Raw genomic sequence first — 24,258 nt, 5'->3', positions numbered from 1 at the left:
TTTAACATTGTTGTCTTCAAACATGCATCTGTTATCACAAAGATGCAGAAAAAAAACAGCTGAATCCTGGCCTAATGAGTTGTCTCTCCTGTGCTGAGTCATCCATTTACTGAGTGGCTGTTTAGTTTTCCCCGATAGTTCATTGCAGTCTTATCTGTACTAAACTGGAAACACCAGGTTACTTGTGAGAGTGCTGAGTCCACTTTGGAATAATCAGTTTCTAATGGCTTGCCTGGGTTTGACAAAAAGAAACAGGTATTAGGTGTTTTTGAGGATCTTTCATTAATTTCTCAGATGTTCTAGCCAAATGAGACAATGTTGTCCCTTATCTTTTCTCCATGTTAGCAGTGATCCTGTTTGTTTTTTTTTTTGTTACACATCTAAAAGAGGTCTAGTGCAGGTAGCCATAATCCCCAAAAGGTTTTCAAAAGGTAGCCCTGATGGCGGCTCTCGTCAGCGTTTCTTCTCTTCAGAACTCACATTTTCTGCATCTGAATGATAAAAACACAATATAAAATTTTTCAAGAAACCAAACCAGGTCTAGCTTATTTTACGCAACTTGGCCTGGATCTGTAAAGTTCTGTACCAAGACCAGTTGAGTCGGATGTGTTGAAGCAGAGAAACACCTCCAACCTTCAGGACAGCGGCCATAGACGATCAAAGTTTAACATCCCTTTAGTGGACATCCCCTTTATACCAGGGGTCCCAAAAGTTGGTCCTCAAGGGCCACTACCCTGCAGGTTTTCCATGTATGCCTGTTCCAACACACTTGTCTTCCATAAAATGGATCAAACAGCCAATGAAGTTCTGCAAATGATTAGTTTGAGTCAGGTGAGTTGAAGCAGGGATACATGGAAAACCTGCAGGATTGTGGCCCTCAAGAAACAGATGGACGCCCCTGTTTTATACCCAATTGTGACGCCCTTACCTGGCAAGAGCTGCTGGTATCTGCAAAACAGCAGCATTGTATATCCCTTTTTCCTTTGCCAACTCTTTTAGAGCATGTCGCTGTCTCAAACTAACAGCTTTAACAAAGTTTACCAGTAAATACACTGAAAATAATTCTTTTGTTGTACAACTTTAAAAAAATGTTCAAACTAATCAACAAATTCCAGGTTTATGTTTTTATTGCATTTTAAAAAACTTCCAACTTTTCCGAAAATGAGGTTTTCATAACATTAATTACTTTATATATACTACTTAATAACCTTTAGATAAACACTTAAATCCATATTTTCTTCGGGTAAACTTTAATCCTTTAAGCGTGGCTGATTTGCTTTAAAATATACTGGAGGCTAAATCATCCAAAATATAAAGGCAAAATAAAAACCAGTATAATATGCAATAAATCCACTTACAACACAGGCGCTTCATCTAAATAAAAATCATTTATTTGTCATTAATATTATAATTATCATCATTCTATCTAGAGTCCACCATGCCACTTTCAGATCTGGAGTAGTGTTAAGACACCTGTCATCTGCTGGAGAGGAGGATGAGGAGGGAAAGGGGGGAAGATGAATGGTCAGTCAGACCTGAACCGGGGAGGCGGGGTTGGGACTCGTACAAGCTCACACTCCAGTTCATTCTCCATGCTGATGCAATCGTAGAAGAGGGTGATATAAAGGAGGAGGGACTGAGTTGTCTTTAAGAATAGTTTGTCTCTGTTGACATAGATGAGACTGAGTTGGGGGGGGGGTGTTAGAGACCAGTCGAGAAGGACGATGGGGGAGCAGCTTCAAGCTCACTGGTCGGGCTGTCGGACAGGGAACCAGAACAAGCCAATCACAGACTGACACAGAGGAGGAGGGTGTTTGTGTGTGTGTGTGTGTGCATTTATTGTGTTTGCAGAAGTGTGCTTGCATTGATGTGTGTATCCGTATGCACATGTCTGAGAATGTAACTGGTCAGTTACTTTGATCCATTGTCACTGTACACTTGTTAAAGTTACTGTCACAACCGGGTACAAAGTTGAGGTAACAAACGTCCTTCTTCCTCCACTCCTGTGAAAAGAGAGAAAAGAACAGGTGTGAGGAAGAAAACAGCAACAAGTGCATCTTAAATCCTTCATGCTGAAGCTGAAGTCTGTTCAGTTCATGAATATATCTACTTAGTTTGAGAGAGGAGGAACCGGTTTACCCCTAAACTGGAGGAAATGCTGCTGTTAACATGAAGGAGGACTTTTTTCCCAGGCTTAAATAGATCTAAAAGAAACAAAACAACAACTAAAAGGCTGAATTTCAACACTGTTCATGTATAAAGGAGTGCTCATGCTGGTATTCATTTCTACTTATAAGCACAACAAACTAGCAAAATATTCACTTGCACATCAGCTGAGACTTTACCTGCTTTTATTCAGATTTTATACCTTTTATTCTATTTTATTCCTCTTTCAGTCGTATGATCTGTATCTTTGTTTATCATTATTAGAAATATTGTTGCACAGCGTTGTTTTTCTTACTGCTCTGTTCTTCTGGAGCTGCTAAGGTGTCTGAATTTTCCTACTACGGCACAAATAAAGCCTAATGTTATCTTTATGTCTAGTTGGAGAAGGTTGGAAACGGGGTGCTGAAACTCCAGTCTCCAGTCCTGCTCACGTCACACCTCAGGTTGTCTCTGAGGAGCCCTGGCTCCAAGAGGGTTCCCTGTTTTCCTGGTCTTTGTTCATGGAGGTCTTCGGGTGTATTCTCCCCGGCGCTGTTTGGTCTTTAAACAAACCATGTTTTGCATCCACTGGTTTTACGCTTTGTTTGGAGTAATGTGAAAGCTCAGCCATCCAGTCACAGAGAGAGGAAGTGACGTAGAGCGACATGTCGCTGGCTCTCCTGCGGTCCATACTGGACGGATTCTGGTAAAAACTGTGTTAGGTTTGAGCACCAAGGTGAAAACAGAAACCCAAAGACCCCATAAAAATCTTGCTCCATTGTTTACTAGACGTCAACCAGGTAGCTGAAGGGGAAAGTCGTCCGTTTCAGTCCTGGACAACTGGTCTGATTCTTCTCTCTTGGTCGGAGGTCGTTTCAGGCAGTACCTCCACCATGTCTAACCTAATCCAGGGCTCCTGCCTCGCGGCCGTTTCCAGCCGGCAGCCTGTGGATGGAACTGGAAAAGGGCTCTTGACGGGTGGTCAGAGGGAAGGTGGAGTACATGACCAAACCAGCAGGTACAACGTTGCGCGGCCAGGCAAGATGCTCTGCCTGGCACGTACGAGCTCTGAACACCTCATTGGTGACCTTCTGGGACCATCTGATGTTTTCTACGGTTCTGCTGTCGAAGACATCTATTCTGGGAGCCAGGGTTTTTGTTTCCGAGCCGAAGAGCCAGACTGGAAGTACGGCAGAGTTGTAAATCCGGAGCTTCGTCTTGCCTGAGATGGTCCGGTTTCCAGAGCAACGGCAGAGCTGATGCTGCCAGGGATCGTCTGTGGATAATGTCTGGTGTTCGGGCCCCGTTGGCTGTCACTATGGACCCTCGGTACGTGAAGTTTTTGACAGGCTCTACCAAGCGAGCGAGTTACATCTACGTTGTTCAGGTGGTTTGATTTTTTATAAATGCAGAGTGAAACCAAACTTAGGTGTGAAATAATTTTGTAGATTCTTCCAGATAATTTCCAGGTTAAAATAGAGCAACAGTGGGTTTTTTTATTATCATGAAAATGTGATGAATAAAGGTGTCATCATGGATCGCTGTGGATTTACCATCAAGTCTCTGAATGAATCCCACATTTTGTGGCTGGATTGCAAACCTGGATGTGATGTAAATGTCAGGAAAACTTGTTTAGTTTATGTAAGAGACAAGCTATCCATCTCAGTTTAGCCTGCAGAGTTACACACCAGCGTCCTCAGGAAACAGCAGAAGCGAAAACACTGAATCTGAACGAGAGTCTAAGAAGAAAAATGTGGGTTTTTTTGTAGAAAGAGGAGGTGTAGTGATGGCGGCATTAGTTTGAATGACTTCCTGATGGATTAACGGCATCTCAGACCATCACCTTTCATCGCGCTGTAGTGTTGCCACTGGAAACCATGTTGTTGTCAGAGTTCGACAGAGACTGTTCCTTTACTACGGGGTCTGCAGGACAGAACAGGTGAAAAATATCATTCTTTCTAGTAGTTTTTTGGAGGCCAAGACCATGCAAACGTTTTGACTTCCTGTATGCGGCTTACAGAAGTAGGGATGCTCCATGGCTTCTGTGGCCGTCAGTCTCTGTTGGTGGTCGTAGCGTAGCAGCTTGTCCAGCAGGTCCAAGGCTTCAGGACTTACTAAGTGCTGGTTCTCTGTCTGCACAAACTGTTCCCAGCGCTTCCTGCTCTGCCTGCAGAGGTAAAACAGTTTCACATCACTGCCACCCATAAAGAGTCTGTCTGCTGCAGACGGACTGCAGGAACCATCAAATCTGCTGTTGGGTCATACAGCCTCAGAAATACAAAGTTAAACAGTCATACTGGTTCAGCTGCTGGGGCTTTAATGCAGATTTCTGCACCCTGGAAGGAGCTGCATATATGAAAAGCATACATTGTGTAAGCTATGAGGAGAAATTAGCAGATGTTCCTAGAATTAGATACGCATTAAAGGGACAGTTCTCCATCAATATCCAGCAACTCCTCAGCTGCTCCGATCATTTTCCTTTCTGTAGAACAGCGGAGAGATCTCAACTCTCCACCAGCAACAATGCTGCTTTAACTCCAGCTTATAACTCATTTCAGCTGATATGAATGGCTCTGTTCCTGTGTTCTGGTTGGTGCTCACCAGAGGTGGCAGTTCCTGGTCCAGAAAGTAAAAGTCCTGCTGTGTTTTTTGGATCTACCTGTACATTTAGAACAGATGTTTTCACTAAGAGGCTCGTTTATCTGGCAGATAAACTCTGCTCATTAAATTCAGCTGGTTTGGTGACTGGTCGGAACAGCTGCCGGACTGGACTTTTACTTTCCGGATCAGGAATTGCCACCTCTGGTGCCGACAGAAGCTGTCTTCAGTCAGAACTCCAGGAGCAAAGAAAAGAAAGGAGTTGTTTTACAGTGAACCAACATTAGAGCTTAATTAATAAAGAAATCATGTTCTTTCTGCTATTTATAGTAATTCATAGAGGTGATGACCAAGTAAAGACTTTTCTTTGCACACATGAATGTGTTTTATTGTTGGGACAGAATCAAAGCTGCCAGTCTGGAGAGGGGAGATGTTGAGGCAGGCACAGGCTGAGACGGGTCAGAGGTGTGATTTGGACTGCGTTAGTCATAAGTTATCCTGAACTGTTCATCTGACCTTCACAAAGTATAGTACAGATAAAAAAAATTACCTTTTTTGGTGCAGGTTCCTGAAAAAAAGAAACTCTCGTATTCCAGAGGCCTCAATGAGACACTTTCATGTCTCTATCAATGTCAAAACCAAAGCTGCGCCCTTGGAGGTGGCCGCGTCTGCAGCGAGACCTCGTTCCAGAGCTGGTTAGTTCAGACAGCTCACAGACCCAACTACAAATCGTTCTCTGGAAACGTAAGCGCCTGTGTGAAAACAGCTCAACGATGACTGTAGCCCGCCATGAGAAACACCTGTTAGTGCCAGATGTGGGACGTTTGACACTGAACTAGTGCAGGAAGGAGCTCCAGAACGAGGGAAGATTTAGCGCTGATGCTTTGGCTTCTGCACAACCCCCATCCTACATGAGCCAGTGTGGACTTACTGTCCAAGCAGGTCTTTGAAACGCGGGTCCAGCTCGATGTGGTATTTCCGCAGGTAGCCGAAGAGCTCGTCTGTCCCCAGGACTTTGGCAATTCGCACAAGCTGGAAAAACAACAAACGGCTTCAGTGGATTAGGGTGTCATCATTACTTGATTTCAAAATTAACCATAGTGTTAAATGTCCTGATCAATTAATCATAAAGATCCCTAAATATATAATCCCTTTCTAAATCTGATTATGTCTGAAACATAGGGGCAGATCAACACATTCAGGAAAAGACAATGTAATACAGGACTGAAATGAGATGTTGTCATGTTGTGATTGTTCAGGACTCGGGTTGAGCTTTCAGCACAATGTGACGACTTCAGCAGCATTATCTGAACATTGTGTTATACAGATGATAAGATCTGGAGAATTATGCTTCTTTCTTTATTTCCACAGTCACATTATTATTTACTTTAGCTATTCTGATAAAGAGCAGCTGGAAGTCAAAGCTAGCTAGACGTTTTATTGTGCGTTTCTACAGTCGGGTTCAGAAGAAACGCTAAAAAACTTCTTTATAATGTACAGTTGGGCTCATATCTATTGATACTCTTTCATTAAAGAAAAGGCTGAATTTACAACAGTCTCTCAAATAACTTGAGACTTAAAAAAGGAACAATAACTAAAAATTTGCAAAAATATAATTTTGCAATATAAGACAGTTTTTTCATTTAACTGAGTGAAAGAAAAAATGTTCTTTTAATTTTTAAATTATTTAAAAAAATATTTCTATTGGACCAGAATTAGAAAATAACGTAATGATTTTCATAAAATTTTTATTTATTATTACTTTAGTTAATTTCAGCTTATTTTACAGGCAGCTGTTTTTTTTTTCTTCTTTCATGAAAGGGTATGAATAAATATGAGCACAACTGTAGCTTCCAGAAGGAAGTCCAGGTAGAGGTCCTGCAGCCTTTTCCATCCGATTTCTCTGAGAGAAATTCTGATTAACTCTGTAATATTTATTACTTGTTTAGAGAGCAGAAGGGAATTTAGTTGGAATGAGACTTTTTTGTTACTTTATTCTGTTTCTATATTATTTTGTTACGTTCACTTTAAAAGGGTTAGGACCCTAGAAAATAAATAAAACTTTAAGGTAACGTGTGTGAGGGTTTTGAGATCAGCTACGTTGCATCTAGAGGGACTTTAACTGCAAAGCATGTAGGTACCGTCCTCCTTTTGGGACATTCAAGGTGTTATTTATCCCAACCCATCTTCAAACACAGAGATAACAAACACCAGGGCAAGAATCCTATAGGTTTATATGTGTGTGTGTGTGTGTGTGTGTGTGTGTGTGTGTGTGTATATATATATATATATATATATATATATATATATATATATATATATATATATATTTATTTTTTTATTTTTTTTTAATATTTATATTTGTGTGTACAGTGCACTTTATATATACTACTATAATATAATTTATCATATAATTTCTTCATCTGCCTTGTTTGACATAAGGAGCTGCTTGTGTGCCACAGGTACCTGGTCGTAGTTGTCTTGTCCGTGGAAGAAAGGCTCCTTCTGAAAGATCATACTGGCCAGCATGCAGCCCAAACTCCACATGTCCAGACTGTAATCATACATCTGCAACACAAAGTCATCAAACAGCGCTGCCGATGATGAGAACAGAGACGCCATAATTATCCACATGTCACAACAGCAGCAGCTGAATGACTTGTCTGCTTTCAGGTGTGTGTAGGTGTGTGTGTGTGTGTGTTTTACCTGGTAGTCCACCAGCAGCTCAGGGCCTTTGAAGTATCTTGAGGCCACTCGGACGTTGTATTCCTGGGACGGGTGGTAGAATTCTGCCAAACCCCAGTCTATAAGGCGTAGCTGTGAAAAAACACACACATTTCTTCTTTCATCTTCAAAGCTGCTTTAACTTCTTCTTCCTGGGTTATTTCATTAATGTGGTCTAACGCTGCCCCCTGTTGGACAAAACAGATTGTTTTTCTTTCAGACATTTTCCGGCTTTTCTTCATCCAGAAATCAGTGGATTTCTCTTCTGATTTTCTTTCACAGTTTTCACATCTAAGTTAGACTTTTTTTTTTACAACTGAAAAGAAAGAAAGGAATCAGGGTTTAGTGTAAAAACATAACTAATGATTTTTTTAAAAAAAAAGGCTAAGGCTTCTTAAACAGCTCAGTTTTTCTTTCTATAGGAACATGTACCCAATTGAAGTGGATGCTCAATGTATTAAAGTTTTGGGTTTTTTTTTTTTTTACTCCATGCTTATAACTAAAATACCCAAAATAATTTATTATTTCTCTGCAAATAAAACCTTATGAAAACCACCTTGGTGTCAAAATACTACTTAAAGATTCCATCACTGCAGATACTACTGTGTTTAAATAACAGAAGATGGAACTTTTTATTACATAAAGAATTTACCTAGAATAAAGACTGATGGCTCAATCAATCAGTCCATCCATCCATCCATCCATCCATTCATCCATTTTCTTAACCACTTAGTCCGATGAAGGGTCGTAGGGAAACTGGAGTCTATCCCAGCAATCATTGGTCGAGAGGCAGATACAACCTGGACAAGTCACCAGTCCATCGCAGGTAAAGGAAGTATTTTCTTTCTTTCTTTTTTTTATAACCAATCAACAAACTGAAATGTGTCAAGCTCCTTCCTTTCAGGTCAGATCAGTTAGATTGATACCCCAATGAAAGGGCAACAAAAAAGTAGGACACGTTGGGTTGGATATTAGGGTATCTGTTCCAATTTTCGCACGTGGAAACACACAAAATAAAAAAGAGCTGCGGCCCAACTAGACCCTGTCAGTGAAAAGGGGGCTTAAGACAACTGCAGCTAATCCAGATGCTGCTGCTTGTGTCCTCACAAGGACCAGAACAAGTAAACATGAGACAGCAGTTCTCACATCGCTACACTGGCTTCCTGTTCGCCAGAGAATGACGTTAAAATGTTTCTGGATCACGAGGCTCTGAATGGTTCCGGTCAAGAATATAGATCTGATCAGCAGACCTCATACGAGCCACAAGACTTCTCAGAGCATCTGGGTCGGCTCTTCCTTCCACCCTGAGTATAAACAGATCCTCACTGTATGTATTCTGTTGTCTGTTTCTTTCTATATTTTAGTTACGTTTCTATTTTTTTAAATTCTCCTTCTAATCCTTCGATGTGATGCTTTTAATGATTTATGTAAAACACAGTTGTCTTGCACATGAAATGTACAAATAAAGCAGCCTTGCTTTGCTTTTTAAATGTACTGCAGAGGACAAAAAAAACTCAATAAAGCCAAGAATGAACATGTGGACATGATCGGAACAGGAATCTGGGACACAAAACCTTGTCCCACTTTGTCGTTAAGATCATCTCTAAGACTTCTAACGTAGGTGAACGTTTCTTTTGGGGTGTCATTTTATACGAAAGTAGCAAAAAGCTGATGAAATCAACACAAACCGGTGGATCTATGCATCCTGCTTATGTATGCATAAACATAGAAATGTACTTCTGTAAGACTGGTCAGCTTCGTAACTCCGACTTCGGCTGGATGATTTTCATGATTGACCCTTGTTTTATTTGTAGGATACAGCAGAATGATGCTGATGTCACCCGGTTTACATCCATCTCACGATCATTAATAGTAAGGAGGGAAATACCAGCGACACGGCATGACTGGCACCCGTCTTCGTCCGATCAAGGCCATGTAACCGAGCAGAAAATTAATGATAAACACTGGAAAATGGGATTTTTCCATAAATACAGTTAAAGTTTTGGAGCCAAAACAAAGTCGGGACAGTCCATGATGTTTTTTTTTTCAAAGTGAAGCATAACTTTGGCTTGTTTCGCTTCCGACTCCGTCTGATGAAAGCTACAGATTTGTGATCTGAGGTGTGTGCTGTTGGTGGAGATGTCGTTCGTCTCTGCTGTTTGGGCTGCGTAACATCTAGACAAAGTACCCGAACCAACAGCCTCACAGTGAGTACATGCAGCAAATGCCACCCGATCTAACCCTGTGTTAGGCCACGAGAAGCAGAGCCATCAACACACAACACCAGATCAGAGTTAGGAAGCCGCATGTCCAGGATTTCAGGCTTGTTGGTGCATTTTGCTCCAGAGCAGCACCAACAATGGAGTTCCCCGTCATCCTTAAGAAAGAGCAAAGTATCATGATTTTTAGGTTGTGCATCTCTTACTAGTGCTATCTGGCATGTCCAAAGCACAGGACAGGAGTTGATACAGAGACGACTTTAATCAGCATTTAGCTGAGATTCTGTGCTTTCAGTGGATACCACACACACACACCTAACAGACCTGATTTTACACCCTGTTAAGCTAGTTTATTCAGAATGGTCATAAAAGCTACAAAAGTCAAAGAAATCATCTTTAATTAGTAACTTATTGGGTGTTTTAGTGTCAAACTACATTATAAAATGAACACACTACTGTTGAAAACATCCAGTGATTTAGAGGTATTTTATTGGCCCTTTTTCAAACTTCAGAAGCTTATTTTATTTGTTGTTTGTTGTACGCAATATTTGTTCTTTTAAAAGTCCTTTTTTTTTTAGTTCGAAAAAAATAAATAAATAAAAAAAAGACACCAAGTTCATAGCAGCGATACAAAGGTTTAAACTGGTCCACCCAGTCACCAGGTATTAACATAAATCCAACTAATCTGGTGCACTTTGGAGCAGCAAGAAAGAAACAGTTTCCCCTCCAACCCTCTTCTCTGAAAGCCGAAACCAGTCCTGAATAATGGATTAAAATTCTCCAAGCCTCTGTCAAAACCCGTATAACTGTGATTTAACGTAGTAAAGATGCTCCTGCTGCCTGAGAAGAGGAAACTGAGGATTACATCGTTGTGCAGAAGTCCCACCACATCCCGCATTTCTTTACACATTTTGTTGTGTCCTCTGCAAAGACAATCCTCTGTAACGTTTAGGTCCCAGTTCTGAAGAGTATTAATCCCACTATCGGAACTGTTGCCTGAGTTTTAGTCCAGTTTGTGTGTCACTTGGCAGAACGCGGCCTTTACTCCCCGTTTTCCTTCCTTAACCCTTTAAGGTCCTGGTCTACCATTTAGCAGGGGTAAATTTGCATGGACTTTGATGAATTTCTTTTTTTTAAAATTGTGGAAATAAACCAGTTAGAGCATCTCTACCAGCTGGTTTGGGTATTTAAAACCCAAACTAAGTGTTTGTAATAACACTACTGTTTCATATTTCAACCCTTTTGCTGTCGTTATATTAATATTGAATTCTTCTTTTTAACATGTCAAAACATTACTAAAAAAAATATTCATTCTGTTAATTCTTGTCCAAAACACACAGAAAAACACAGAAATGTCTTGCTCTGCTCTTTTTGTTACTGTGAATGTTAAGGGGTTAAAGCAACACTTTAAACTGCTTCTGACTCATTTTTATAGCACACTGACATTCATTATCCACATTCCTGGAACAGTCGGTGACCAGCAGTGTCCCGAGGCAGAAAACAAAAACAACTTTACGACTGTTTTCCCAGCCTGGAACTGGGTTTTTATTCCGGTTAACACATTGGCTGGTTTGAAGTGCCAACTTTAAAACTGCTTGTTTACTAAAAACATCTTGTTGTAAACACAACACAGGCTCATCCCTTGAGTTAGGAGCCAATCAGGTACAAAGACTGGACTAAAAAACTTAAAATACCTTTAAAAAGCTGTAGAACTGTCGCTCAAAACCACTTCCAGAGACTGCAAGCTAGTCTGGCTGTTTGGAAGTAAAATATCAAGAAATAAGGGATGGATTAAGACCAACAACAAATTGTATTGTATGATAAAATTCCGATAAAACAATGAAAACAGTTGTGTATCGTATTACTAGAGGTGATCGTCCCAAATGTCATCCCACAGGACAGTAAAAGGCATTACAGGCCTAACCAAGAAGCTCAGACTAGGCCTGTCACGGTAACAAAGTTTACCATGCGATTAATTGTCTCAGAAATTATTGCGATAAACGATAATATTGCGCTAAGCGACTATTGTTGTCATTTCGAGACCATTTTCAACTAAAATAACAATAAAGCCATAATAATGTAAGTATACGCTTTCAAAGATCAACATTAATTTCTACAGAACATTTAGCTCGATGTGCAGACTAGACTCATCCAGTTCCCAGTCAGATAAAACAGGTCAGGGTTTTTCCTGGAACATATGGTCTCTAAACACCATGTAACATGGTTACATAGTCTATGGTAAAGCTCATATAAGGGGACATGTTGGGACCTGACCAGAGGTGGAATGGTAAAATGTCATTTTTCATGTCATTAAGTTGTGGAAAAGCCATTTGTAACACGTATGTTCGTCCAGGCGATTCATACTGGCTGTGAAATGTTTGCAACATTTTTCCAAACCGTCACCTATTTAATAATATTAAAGGGCAGCATGGCTTTACCAACCACACTGTCTGAGTGCAACTCATGTTGCACCGTCCTGTTAGTATTTATCTGTTGGTTAAACACACAGTGATCATGGACTGTCGGGAAGATGGAGCTAGCTTGTTTGTTAAGGTCTTTTTGCCCCAAAGTGCTGGGAAAAGTGCAGATGGAAGCTTGTTGTATTGCTGTGTTTAGTTAATATTGCCTTAGAAACCAATGTGGCACTCGAGAAAAGAAAAACTAATGAAAATGATTGCATCCAGCAAACTTATTACGCACATTTTTTCTTATTGTGAGATTAATTGACTTATTGCTTATTGCGACAGGCCTAGCTCGGACTGATATTTCAGGAACCTTTAATGTCCAGTCTTATACATTTGAAGGAAGAGACGGATGGTCTCATTCACCAACTTCTTCTTACGAATCTTCTTGAATTTGCTCTTAACTCATAAGCTGCTAAAGATGTCTTTTGCGATTTCTGTATATGGAAAGTAGATAGGGCCGGGCGCGAGTCTAAACGCCTCTAAACACATTCCACAGTCCTGACAGATGAGCCGAAATGCTCCTAAACGCACGGGGCTCTCTGCTACAACAAGGCCTGACTTCCTGTAAGTCACCCTGGACCGCCGTCAGATTTGTGAACGTTCGTATCTTTCTTCTTAGACTGGTGAACACCAATCTCTCCTAAGTTGAAAGGCCGGACCAGCTGGCTCAACTTTGCATCGCAAACGGCCAGAAAATGCCCATAAAAGGTCATGAGACATGCGTGTCCAAACACACACAGACTGATAACAGATGACTGATAAGCATCATGACAAAAATGTGAATGAAAAAATAATAAAGATGTGCACTGAAACCTTTTTTGAGAGTTAAATTAGTTATAAATAACCACATGATGAGCTTCAAATAAAAAAAAAAAAACAACTTAATGCATAAACTAGTCGTTAATTCCTCCCGAACACGGACAGCGGGGTGCAGTCTGGTCCCAGGAGCGCGTCGGGACACGCGTCCTTGTGCCGTTGTGGTTAAAGAGGAACGTGGTACACCGTAAAATAAACAATTATATCACTGTTCCTCCTACAGTTGATAAAGCAAACTTCCACCTACTGAGGCATCATTTTAAGATGCGGTTCACTGCATCGGATGAACCCTCCAGGTGGGTCTGATGAGTCTTATTAACCAGGCGGCCACAACAAAACCTGCATTTCTGAGTGAAACGTGTCATCATATTAAAAAGACACTGCTGTGATCCATTTTAATTATTAAACAGGACATTTTGGAGGTGGATCTGGAAGTTAAAGGACATTCACAGAGTGATGCTACAGTTGATGTTTGTGGTGAATGTGAACATGGTGGACGAGGACCTTTGTGCCCACCGTGTCTCAACGACAGTTACTCTCTGGATGATGAGATATGGGACAGCTGGCGCAGCTCAGGAGACACAAAACACCAAAACGTTGCATCGTAAGTCTAGAGGTCATTTACGTTTTTGTTCTTTTATGAGAAATGGCTGTTTTGTAAGTTAAATTATTTTTGGTATTATATTTTAGTATATTAGGTTATATTACACAGATAGATTTTTATTTAAAGTCTGTTATTTAGCTTTTTGATGAGCGTAAGAACGGTGAGGGAAGACAGGTCATTTATGTCACGTCGGGGGGGCGGTGTTCTTTTTTTCAAGAAAAATAAATTATTTGTAATTTTCTAAATCCTTTCCCTTTTTTTTTTTTAAATCATATTTGGGGTTTTGAAAGTGCGTCAAAAAATCTGACAGTCCACTCTGCCACCACCTTTAAAAGTGACATGGAAAAGGCTGGTACAGTAGATGCATAAATTTAAAAGATCAGCTCTTTAAACCTTTAAAGAAAACACATTTTAAGGGTTTGAGACCGGCAGAATAAAGACAATGAGGACTTTCATGATCTGGCTTATTAGCAGGAGGCTCGTTTATTCCGGTGGAAATGACATGTTGTGTTATTTTCAGAAGCTCACGCCTAACGCAGTCACACCAGAGCCGCGTGTGGAAAAAAGCCTACGCTAATGCAAACCCAGCTCCTTTTCAAAACAGGAAAATATATAACAAAAGCCAGAGAAAATAAGCAGTGAGAGACAGAAAGCGGGAGGCGAGGTGGGGGGTGCGAGATAATGTTCATAGTGTGGGAGTGAGAGATGAAAAAATAAAAAAAGATGACTATATAAGGAACCACCTACCTTTCTTAACTGATGGTCGATCATCACATTGTGAGGTTTGACGTCACGGTGCATGATTCCCATACTGTGACAGTAGTCCAGAGCCTGACACACACACACACACACACACACACACACACACATCAGAAGAGACAATCAGAATGATGAATTATGAACTCTTAACACACCAACAGGGCATCCTGATGAAACAAGTCTCACCTTCAGTAGTTCGAACATGTAGAAACGGATGTCATAATCTGTCAACTTCTGGTACAACTCCTGCCGAGACCAAACACAGCTGCATCAGGACTCACCTTCCCTCACACTTCCTGCATCTTACAAGGCAAAGAGGAATCAAACACGCAGAGAGATGCGACTGTACCTTGAAGTCTGTGTTGTTGATGCATTCGAAGACGAGCGCGGGAGTTCTGGACTGCACGGGGAGACAGAGGAGGAAGAAAACATGTGGCTTGTTAGAGATTCAGCCAGCGGACAGACAGCCCCGCTCGTCTTGATGAGACCCCCCAGTACAGGGAACAGCAGGAGATGCGTGCAGTGCAGAAGATCTCTTATCAGGAAGCACCAATCCTAACGTGTAACGTACCAAAATCACCCAGCTGAAAGACTCTACGGAGAATTGAATCCAAGTAACATAAAGTTCCAACTGCAGGCGATTACATGGGAGTGTCTGGACAACATGAAGAGAGCCGTGTTGGACCTGCTCATTTCTCCACTTCAAGCAAACCGCAGAGGCAAGGTGACAGCTGACTACCAACATGACTGTCTCATCACTGTGGGAGCGAGCAGCCAATCAGAAGTCATGTTCTGTGTGAAAAGTTTTCTTCCAGCTCTAAAAAAAAAAAAAAACTGCGGATGTGTCTCCACCACTCTGCCTCCGTCTGAAATGAACCGTGAAGGTCCTGCTCGTCTCCATGGAGATGAAGGAGGTTTAATAGTCAAGTATTCTCTCTTCCTATCGTAGACCATCTTGGGTTTTACGTCTTTCTGGACCCTCATGGTGTTTCTAAGATGAATGTGGGGTCTTCCCCCAGATTCTCTGACTATTGATAGAGGCGTCCGTCATCAACATTTGCGGCCGTGTAACACTTCTATTTAAACATGAGAAAAACTGTTCAGGATCCCTTTTTTTTTTTAGCTTCTACTGTGGTCCAGTTCCTCGTCACACATGACGTCACTCATTCCTAGATTAACTTATTTGTTGTCTGTTTTTCACTGAAAGTAAAGACATTTACAACAAAGACGTTTACTATTTCTACTGTCTTCCAGGTAGTGTTAAAAAAAAAAAAAAAAAAAAAAAAAGATATTAACTTGGGGTGGAAAAACGGAATATCGGGATTTTTTGCTTCACAATTTTTTTGTTAAAAATGTTGATTTTTTTTTTAAAAATAAATAAAAATAATCCATGATGTAATTTTTGTCATTTTTATTGATCTTTTTACTTGTCTTATTGGGCATTATAGCAGCAGAATGATGGTCTGGCTACTCACTTGCTTTTTCCTGATTGTATTTTTTTGGGGTTTTTTTTTTTAGTCTACAAAAAAAAATAAATAAATAAAAATAAAAAAATCGGCAATATCGAGGAATTATGAGAATTGCAATTTAAATCAAATCGGCACCCAAAAAAATCAGAATCAAATCTAATCGGGACTGAAGCATTTCGTCACAGCCCTAATATTTAAATACTAAATAATACCAGAATGTAGTATCTAGCTGAGATATTAATAAAAACGGGTATTGATACCTAAACGCTGCTTTTAGAACGGCTTCCTCTCACCATTTTGAACTGGCACTGCAGCGGGCAGCCCCTCTCTCTACAGCAACTACCTGGTGGACCCATTGTTTACACTGGAGACGCACTTTCAACGTGGCAGCGGTCAAAACCAGCTTGTAGCGGTAAAAATACTGGAAAGTAAAACTTCTGTTTGGGCTTTGAAGCAATGCTTCACCACGTTTCACGTTGACACGACTCCAAACAGAACCGCATTATCCATGGATCCATGGGTGTTTCAGGAGGTGAGCAAGTTGTTAACCAGTTCACTAAACGAACACAGTGTACTTGTTAACAACGGTTGAAGTTTCTTTTAGTTTTGGATTTTTTACTCTCCAGCAGGGGAGTTAAACTCCAGTCCTGGAGGGTCGGCATCCAGGTTTTTAATGTTTCCCTCCTCCAACACAGCTGACTAAAATCAAATGGATCCAGCAGCTTCTTGTCAACCTGTTTATTCATATCAGTCAGGTATGTTGTAGCAGGGAGACAACAAAACCCTGCAGGATACCGGCTGGAATTTGACACCTGTTGTCTACAGTGAGCAGTTTGAGGAGAACATATCTGCACGAGTTCACAGAGCTTTCAAGTAATGCAATTATTCCACACCGTTAACATCTTTTCTTGTATTAATTTAGACTTTCCTCCTATAAGTTGTGATTATTTGCGCTGTTCTGACTTTATTTTTTTTTAAAAAGGTATTTTTCCCTCTGTGTTGTAGTAGCAAAAATAGTATCAAGCATCATCGTAGCGTCGAGACAACCCCAGTTCCAGGTGAAGTTCCGGTGACACGTATATAAATCCCAACTCTTGTGCAGTGACCTGACATGTCTCAGCTTTATCTTAGACCAAAGTGATACACACAGCTCTTGTAATTATGAAGATATACTTCATTTACTTTAGATGTGTCATTTTGGACATAAAGCAGAAAAGAAAAGGTCTTTTTAAGTCGACGTTGGCCTTTGACTTGACTCGCAGTGGAACCTTCTGCACGGAGCTCGACAAGTCAAGCGCATTTCTGCAGCTGCATTTCAATCAAACTGTCTAAAACAAAAGCAAAAAAACTGTGACTGTGATGGGAGTTTTCTGACCCCCTGTTGTTTACAGGAACAAACACACACAAAGAGACCCTGCAGGGTCTCCACCACGGCGCTGAAGCACAGCCTGGCTGAGTCACAATGCCTCCACAGCCTAAAAATATCCTGCCTTTCTGGTTTGTTGGGGTTTATCAGCTCTGAAAAGTTTTTGTGGCGAGACATCTGGTGTGGTTTTTAAAAAACATGGTGGTTCCTTTGCAGAAGAGAAAGATCTCAAATATTTCAGAGGCAGCAGGAGCCCAAAGCCTCCCGCAGTAACACGGTTGCTGGTTGGACTGTTTCAGACACAGCTGACCTACTGGGATTTTCACACTCAACCATCTCCAGTTTGCAGAGAAAATCTCCAGTCAGCACCAGTTCTCTGGACCAACATGTCTGGTTGATGTCAAAGGAGAACGGACAGACTGGTTGGAGATGACAGAAAGGCAACAAGAAGTCCAACAAGCATTGGTTTTAACCAGTATATCCAGAACATCATGTCAGATCCCGCAACCCGTCCAGCCTGGAAACAGATGGATCTCCCGCAGCAGAAGACCCTCCTGTCAGTAAGAACAGGAAACTGAGGCTACAATTCACACAGACTCACCAGAACTGGACAATAGAAGATGGAGAAACGTTGCTGGTCTGATGAGTCTCCAGTTCAGCTCCACATTCACATGGTAGGATCAGAATCTGTTGGAAACATCATGACAACATGGATCCATCCTGCCGTCAGGAGCAACGCTTCAGGCTGCTGCTGGTGTGATGGTTTAACCAGCACAGCCTACCAGAGTCCTGCTGCTGACCATGTCCATCCCTTTCTGAGCACAGTGTAGCATCTTCTTATGGAAACTTCCAGCAGGATGATGCACCATGTCACAAAGCTCACATCATCTCCACCATGACGATGAGTTCACTGTCCTCCAACGGCCTCCAAAGTCATCAGATCTACATCAAATAGAGCAGCTGCTGGGCCACCGTATGATGCTTCATGTCAATATGGAGAGAAATCTCTCAACAATGTTTCCAACATCACATTTAATCTACAACACCAACAATGAAGGCAGGTCTGAAGGAAAAGGGGTGTTTAACCCACAGCGAGCACGGTGCACCTGATAAAGTAGCCGGAGTGTGTGTTATCCTGCTGCTTTCCTGCAGAACAATATCAAGAAGACACACTCAGATAAGAGAGGGCAGCCACTCCCCTTTGAGGTCCCTCATCATCTCATCAATGAAAGTTTCCCCTAGATTACTGCAGATGCCTCAACAATCCATCTTTCCAGGCCAAATCCCGGGATTCTTCCACCAACTCCCCCCACCACCCCAAACAGAGAAATACACCCACAAAATCAGTCATGTACATCTTGGTTTGCTAATATCTGCTCAACAAACCAAACAAACAGGAAAGAAATGACTAAGCCCGGAGAAGAGGAGCGCGCCTACCACTGGGTCTTTGACTGTGTCTACCAGGCGGATTATGTTGGTTCCTCCTCGCAGGTTCTCCAGAATCTTGATCTCTCGCTTGATCTTCTTCTTTTTGACCGGCTGACTCGTCCAAAAGAAAAAGAAACAACACAAGCACAGACAGATTTAGCAAAAGTTTCAGATTAGAGCAAAAGGAAGAAACAAACATTAAGATGCAAAGCGGCGAGGCCGACATGTGTCCGTTTCCTCTCCTGAGCCTGAATCTGCTGATTCTGCTGCCCTCACCCCACTGCTGCTCTCCTCAGCATCCCTCAGAGTTCGAGGTTTACATTTAAATGAAAGACAACTGATCCTCATCCGTCAGCTGTGACACCTCCTTTCATTTCTAGGCTGGGTTGTAATCTCTGCGGCCGGACAGATGCTGGTGCTGCAGGAAAGTGGCGTTAGAGGTCAGCTTTCCCTGCAGACCGGCGGAACAGGATTCCTTCCAGTTGCTCTGATATGCATTTTCTCATCGTTTATTAAAGCAGCTGGATGAGGAAAAAACAGGCAAGAAGTCTGAAATCCATGAAAAAGCCTGAGCTTCCTCCTGCTGCCGGCTTGCATCACAATTATTCAGTTTGTGAAGTTTGACTGCTTTTCTTCCCACATTTTTCTTTTTCCTTGTGTGTTTCATGGTGAAATATCTGCATCATGAGATGGATTGTTACCAGGCAACAGAAGCTGACTCACCAAAAGTAGCAAATCATAAAAATCCAGACAATCTTCAACACTGATGCTCCAAAATTTTAGGAATATCGGCACAAGATTTAGGTGCAGCATTAAAAAAATAGACTGGAAGCTAAAATTTCACCTTTTTTTTTATTTTTCCCGCATTTTTGAAGATGTTGGGAAGCTAAAAGCCAACAAAACCTAAACTTCAAACTGCTTTAAAAATAAAAAAAATAGACAATTATTCTTAATTTACGAGGTCTTCTGGTCAGACATCAGGGGCTCCAGAGACAAAGAGGGGCCTTAGCAGCGTCCCTTCAACTGATCCCATGCAATATCCTGAGCTGGAGTCTGCATGTACAGGGCCCAAGTGTCCAGGTTATGCTGTTAGAGTTAGGCGTAGTCTAGCCCAGTGTTTTCCAACCACTGTGCCGTGGCACACTATCAGGTGTGCCCTGAGAAATTACCCAATTTCACCTAATTGGTCTAAAAAGCAGCTCTGTGTTCATCCAAACGGGCCCCAATGAAAGATAATAAAATTCTTGAACTTCTTGTGTTTATTGGATTTCTGTTCAAGAGGCTTTGACAAGATGGACTTTATAATAATATGGACTTTTTTTTAAACAAAACAAACAAAAAACATTTTGGTTTGTGGTGTGTCTTGTGATTTTTCAGTGAAAAAAGTGTGCCTTGGCTCAAAAAAGGCTGAAAAACACTGGTCTAGCCATCCTTTAGTTATGCAGACATGGGGGTGAGCATCTCCTGAGTTGGAGTCTGCATGTACGGGACCCAACTGTCCAGGTTATGCTCTTTGCTCTTATAGTTATGGGTAGTCTAGCCAACCATTACTTATGTAGCAATGTACCTTACTCCATTTCTCTCATGTATTAATGTATAAATATATGCCAATACTGCCGTCTCTAACTTATTTCTCCTTTTTTCCGCAGGTCTTCCTGAATAAATGCAGTTGTACATGTTGATCTGTCTTTCCTGTCGTCTCCACTCCAACCAGTCGAGGCAGATGGCTGCCCTCCCTGAGCCGGGTTCTGCCGGAGGTTTTCTTCCTGTTAAAGGGGAGTTTTTTCCTTCCCACTGTCGCCTCGTGCAGCTCAGGATGGGGGATTGGATTGAAGTCATGTCTCAATGCAATCAGTTGGTTTCTATTATAGGATATGAATGAATTGGATTGAAACGATGTGCATGTAAAGCGCCCTGCGACAACATTGTTGTTGAGTGGCGCTATACAAATAAAGCTGAATTAAATTGAACACAAACTGTTCATTAACCCTTAAAACTCCAAAGCTTTTCCTCCATTTCTAGTCTGCTTCTCTAATTTTACAACAGCTGTAGAAGCTGAACCCTTTTAATCCAAGTTAACATCCAAATATTTTTTTTTCAGAACAGCTTCAGCTGCCAGATTATGAAGCTAAAATGATTTGAATGAAAGTATCAATAGACACAGCAGCATAAAGAGCGACCCAAACGTTAAAACAGAATTTACAATCAGACCTTTGTAGAAATAGGCACTCCGATTGATCAAGGGTTTGACAGGAAGAGGCTCCATCATCGTTTTCAGATTTAAATAGACGTCTTAGCAATATAATAATGATATTTTATTTTGATGGCAAATATGTGATAAATAATGTTATCATGGATCCCTCACTGTGGATTTGCAGCTGGACCGTAAAGCTCCTGGACTGCATAGAAACATCTGGAAAACTTCCATAAATCGCTTGAAGGCTAAGCGGATGACACAGTTGACAATTAAAGTGATAGCACGTGGAAGTGCGGGCGATCTATCGTGACTTTTAAGGGTTAGGAGGAGCTAAAATACATCTTCTGTACTGACCCAATATAATGAAGCTAAGAGACACATGAACAGAAGCGAAGGATCTCAGTTCTGACCAATCACACTTCACAGAGCATGCCCGGCCGACTCTACTAACATACAACGTAATGAATAAATGTATGTTTGTGGAAATATTGTATTATTAATTTTCTTTCTGATCTCCTAACTTATCTCACAGGTCACTGCTCAGGCAGCAATTCTTTTACCCTTCCAGTGATTTCTAAAAGCAATTAATGTGCTTGCTGGTTTAACAAGCAGGACTGCGATTAGGGCCAGACGTACATCTATACTGAAGCGTCGCTCATTTACATCTGGCGGAAAGGTCAGATATGCGATTGTTGCTGGTTCCCACATGTGAGAATTTTCTGTATTTTGTATTTTATTATGTACATTGGCATGACCAAGCAGGAGAGGCCTTTCTTAAATGTAAGAAAATGTAGAAAAATTCTTTAAAAAAAAAAAATCTAATTATTTCAAATCATCTTCCGAATGTTGTTCTCCTTAACCACTAAACTGATATAATTAAATCACATCATCAGTTTAATCAAAAGATTTTGCTTATTATCTAAATGTCTATTACTTTAACTGAACTGTGCTGACATCTCATTACAGAGGTTTACATGAAGTTTAACACAAAACATTTTTAGCCAAACTTTTAGTCAGACTCCCATGTTTTCATCCAGATGATAAATTAGGGCTGAAACTAATGATTATTTTCAATATTGATTTAAATATTGATTATTTTCACCATGTGGGTCCCCAGGCTGTGGAAATCACAGCCTAAGGCATTGCCCCCTTTTCCATCTTGTCTTATTTCACCATGGTTTGTCAAAAGTAAATACATATCAACTTCCAGACTTTTAATATGGTTTTGCTGTAATATGCAGAACTTTGTGACAAACATTCTATAAATGAAGCCTTTGCTGTTTTAATTTTCCTGATTAAAATGACAAACAATTTCACTTTATTGTGTAAACAGAACAAAACTTGGCGGAAATCAGTCAAAAGGCTTTGGACTGCTTGCTTTAGTTGTTTAGTTTACATGTAAATTATCACAGAACAAAAAGAGGAAAATCATCCTCCTCCTTCACCGACAGGCTAATTATGTCAACTATGACCAGGAATGCCACAACTAGGGAATGGTTTCCACATTTTTTCAGTGTTTAAGCAGTCTTTCCTACATCCATGTGGTTGGAAACATCTGCCTGGCTTAGTTAGAAATATTCCCAGAAGCCCTCAGCAGCTCACCTTCAAGATTTTGACCACCACTTTCTCATTATTGGTGATGTTGATTGCCTCAAAGACTTCGCTGTACTTCCCTCTGCCCAGCTTCCGAACCAGCTGGTAGTCCTCCTGGTTGCTATGGAGACAGACAGAAAAACAAGATGCTTGACTGTTCTTCCTGAGATGGATTCATCCTCAGAGAGAGGAGAGGGGTGAACAGGGGGACAAATATGAAGCTGACAAGAGGGAAGTGTCAGACAGCAGAGCAGCAGGCTGTACTACCAGTCATCACACCCTCAAAGCTACACGGATAATAACAGACACTAGGGGTGGGAAAATCAAATCAAAAATCTGGATTTTTTTTTTTTTTTTTTGCTTCACAATTTTAAAAATGGATTTTTTTTTAAATAAATAAAAATAATCCATGATAAAAAAAATTTATTGATCATTTTTATTGTTTTTATTTATCTTTTTACTTGTCTTCTAAGGCATTAAAGAAGCAGAATGATGGTCTGGCTACTGGGTTTTTTCCTCATTGAAATAAAGAAAAATAAAAAAGTTATATTCATTTATTTTGTTTTTAAATCTTCAAAAATTAGCAATATCAAAGAATTGTGAGAATCGCAATTTAAATCGAATCGGCACCCAAAAAAATCGGAATCGAATCGAAGCGTATCGTCACAGCCCTAAATTGCCTCGCGCTCTCTCTGCCTCCTCAAGATGCAGAAAACATCTACAAGCATGCATGTTAAGTAACCTGAAATATCCTCACTTCCAGTTGGGAACGTGGGCCTCGTAATCCCAGTACTCTCGACTCTTCAGCGTGTTGACGTCTGTGTACACACGGGACTTGCTACCGGCCACCGGACCCGGCATGGCTCGGACACCGCGGGGCGGGTGTCACGGAGATCCGCTGGGATGTGGACAGCCGGGGGAAAAAGCTGGACGGGGTGATGAGGAGGGTGGGGGGGGGGTAATGAGGAAGCTGCTCTCTCCGTGTGTGTGGGTGGGTGTGAAGTGAAACAGGCCAGCCAGCTGGCTTGTGGAGGGAAGGAACCGGAATGAGAACCAGAGATGTCCGAACCCGCAGAGCAGCGATCCTCGACGGGATGAGGTAGAGGAGCTCCAGGGGAGCGAGAAGAGTCAGGAATGGTGATTAAACAGAAGGAAAGGGAGCCATCGGGTTGCTGAGGTAGTAAAGATGAACCCCTGCCAGGCAACAGAGGAATCTAAATGTCACGGGTTAGGCTGACTTTACTCTCTTTTTGGGGCCCAAATCCTCGTAGAAGCGGGTAAAATTCTTGAACTAGTTTGCGGACGATGGATGGGGGTGGGATGCCTTCGGTGGTCCGGCGCTAGTTATCAATCAGCTGTGGATGTGATGGATCTGTGGTGGGGTTGACCGGAGGCAGAGGGGGGGGTGGAGCAGCACAGGGATCGATGTTGTTAGCTAGCGTTAGCTGGCGATGCTGCTTCAGCGCGGAGATGTCGCACCGACGGGGAGCGCTCGGCTCTGGGCGCCACCATCCGCGGAGCCTGCGTCATGTGCTGCCGGCTGGGCGGGGAAGCAGCTTCTTGGTGGCCCGGTGCCAGACGCCGACAAAGGGCCCGGGATTCCGGAGTTTGTTCTGCTGCCGCGGACCTCCCCGGTCAAGAGCGCAGGGAAGGGAGGCGGATTGCGTTGGATGAGGAGCAGGAGAGCCGCCCGGATGTGAAAGCCGCTGGCTACCGGGGTGAAGATGGAAGCAGCGACCCCCTGGAAGTCAGCGGGGCTACAGCGCCCTCTAGTGGCCAGGATGCGGGGGCTTTCTCAAGCCTTGTCAAACTCATATAGACCGTATAAGAAAGATGGACGGAGCCTCCGGCCGTTAAAAGTGAAGCCTCTGCGAA

The 24,258-nt window shown here is 41.7% G+C and overlaps 1 protein-coding gene across 3 annotated transcripts; it reads right to left on the bottom strand.

The window, feature by feature from the left end:
* Positions 1-1,247: 1,247 nt before the first annotated feature.
* Positions 1,248-24,044, bottom strand: csnk2a2b (casein kinase 2, alpha prime polypeptide b). Of its 3 annotated transcripts, XR_013771578.1 has the most exons (13): positions 23,141-24,044; positions 22,393-22,504; positions 18,603-18,704; positions 14,680-14,730; positions 14,517-14,576; positions 14,319-14,402; positions 7,450-7,560; positions 7,210-7,311; positions 5,675-5,775; positions 4,164-4,312; positions 3,989-4,068; positions 2,140-2,204; positions 1,248-2,003 (listed from the first exon to the last, which is right to left on the bottom strand). XR_013771578.1 is itself a non-coding variant. In XM_079253260.1 (12 exons), exons 1-11 carry the CDS (start codon positions 23,242-23,244, stop codon positions 3,992-3,994), a joined length of 1,053 nt encoding a protein of 350 aa, XP_079109386.1. In that variant the 5' UTR covers positions 23,245-24,044; the 3' UTR covers positions 1,248-2,204; positions 3,989-3,991. The 3 variants fall into 3 exon arrangements, 2 of the variants coding, with proteins under 2 accessions (XP_079109386.1, XP_079109385.1); XM_079253260.1 differs by having other exon boundaries at positions 1,248-2,204; XM_079253259.1 differs by lacking the exon at positions 2,140-2,204.
* Between the last annotated feature and the right edge of the window lie 214 nt (positions 24,045-24,258).

The sequence above is a fragment of the Telmatherina bonti genome (genome assembly GCF_933228915.1).
Source record: "Telmatherina bonti genome assembly, chromosome: 2".
Lineage (NCBI taxonomy): Eukaryota > Metazoa > Chordata > Actinopteri > Atheriniformes > Telmatherinidae > Telmatherina > Telmatherina bonti.
The sequence above is the reverse complement of the archived record's forward strand: the minus strand, read 5'-3'. Positions and strand labels throughout refer to the sequence as shown.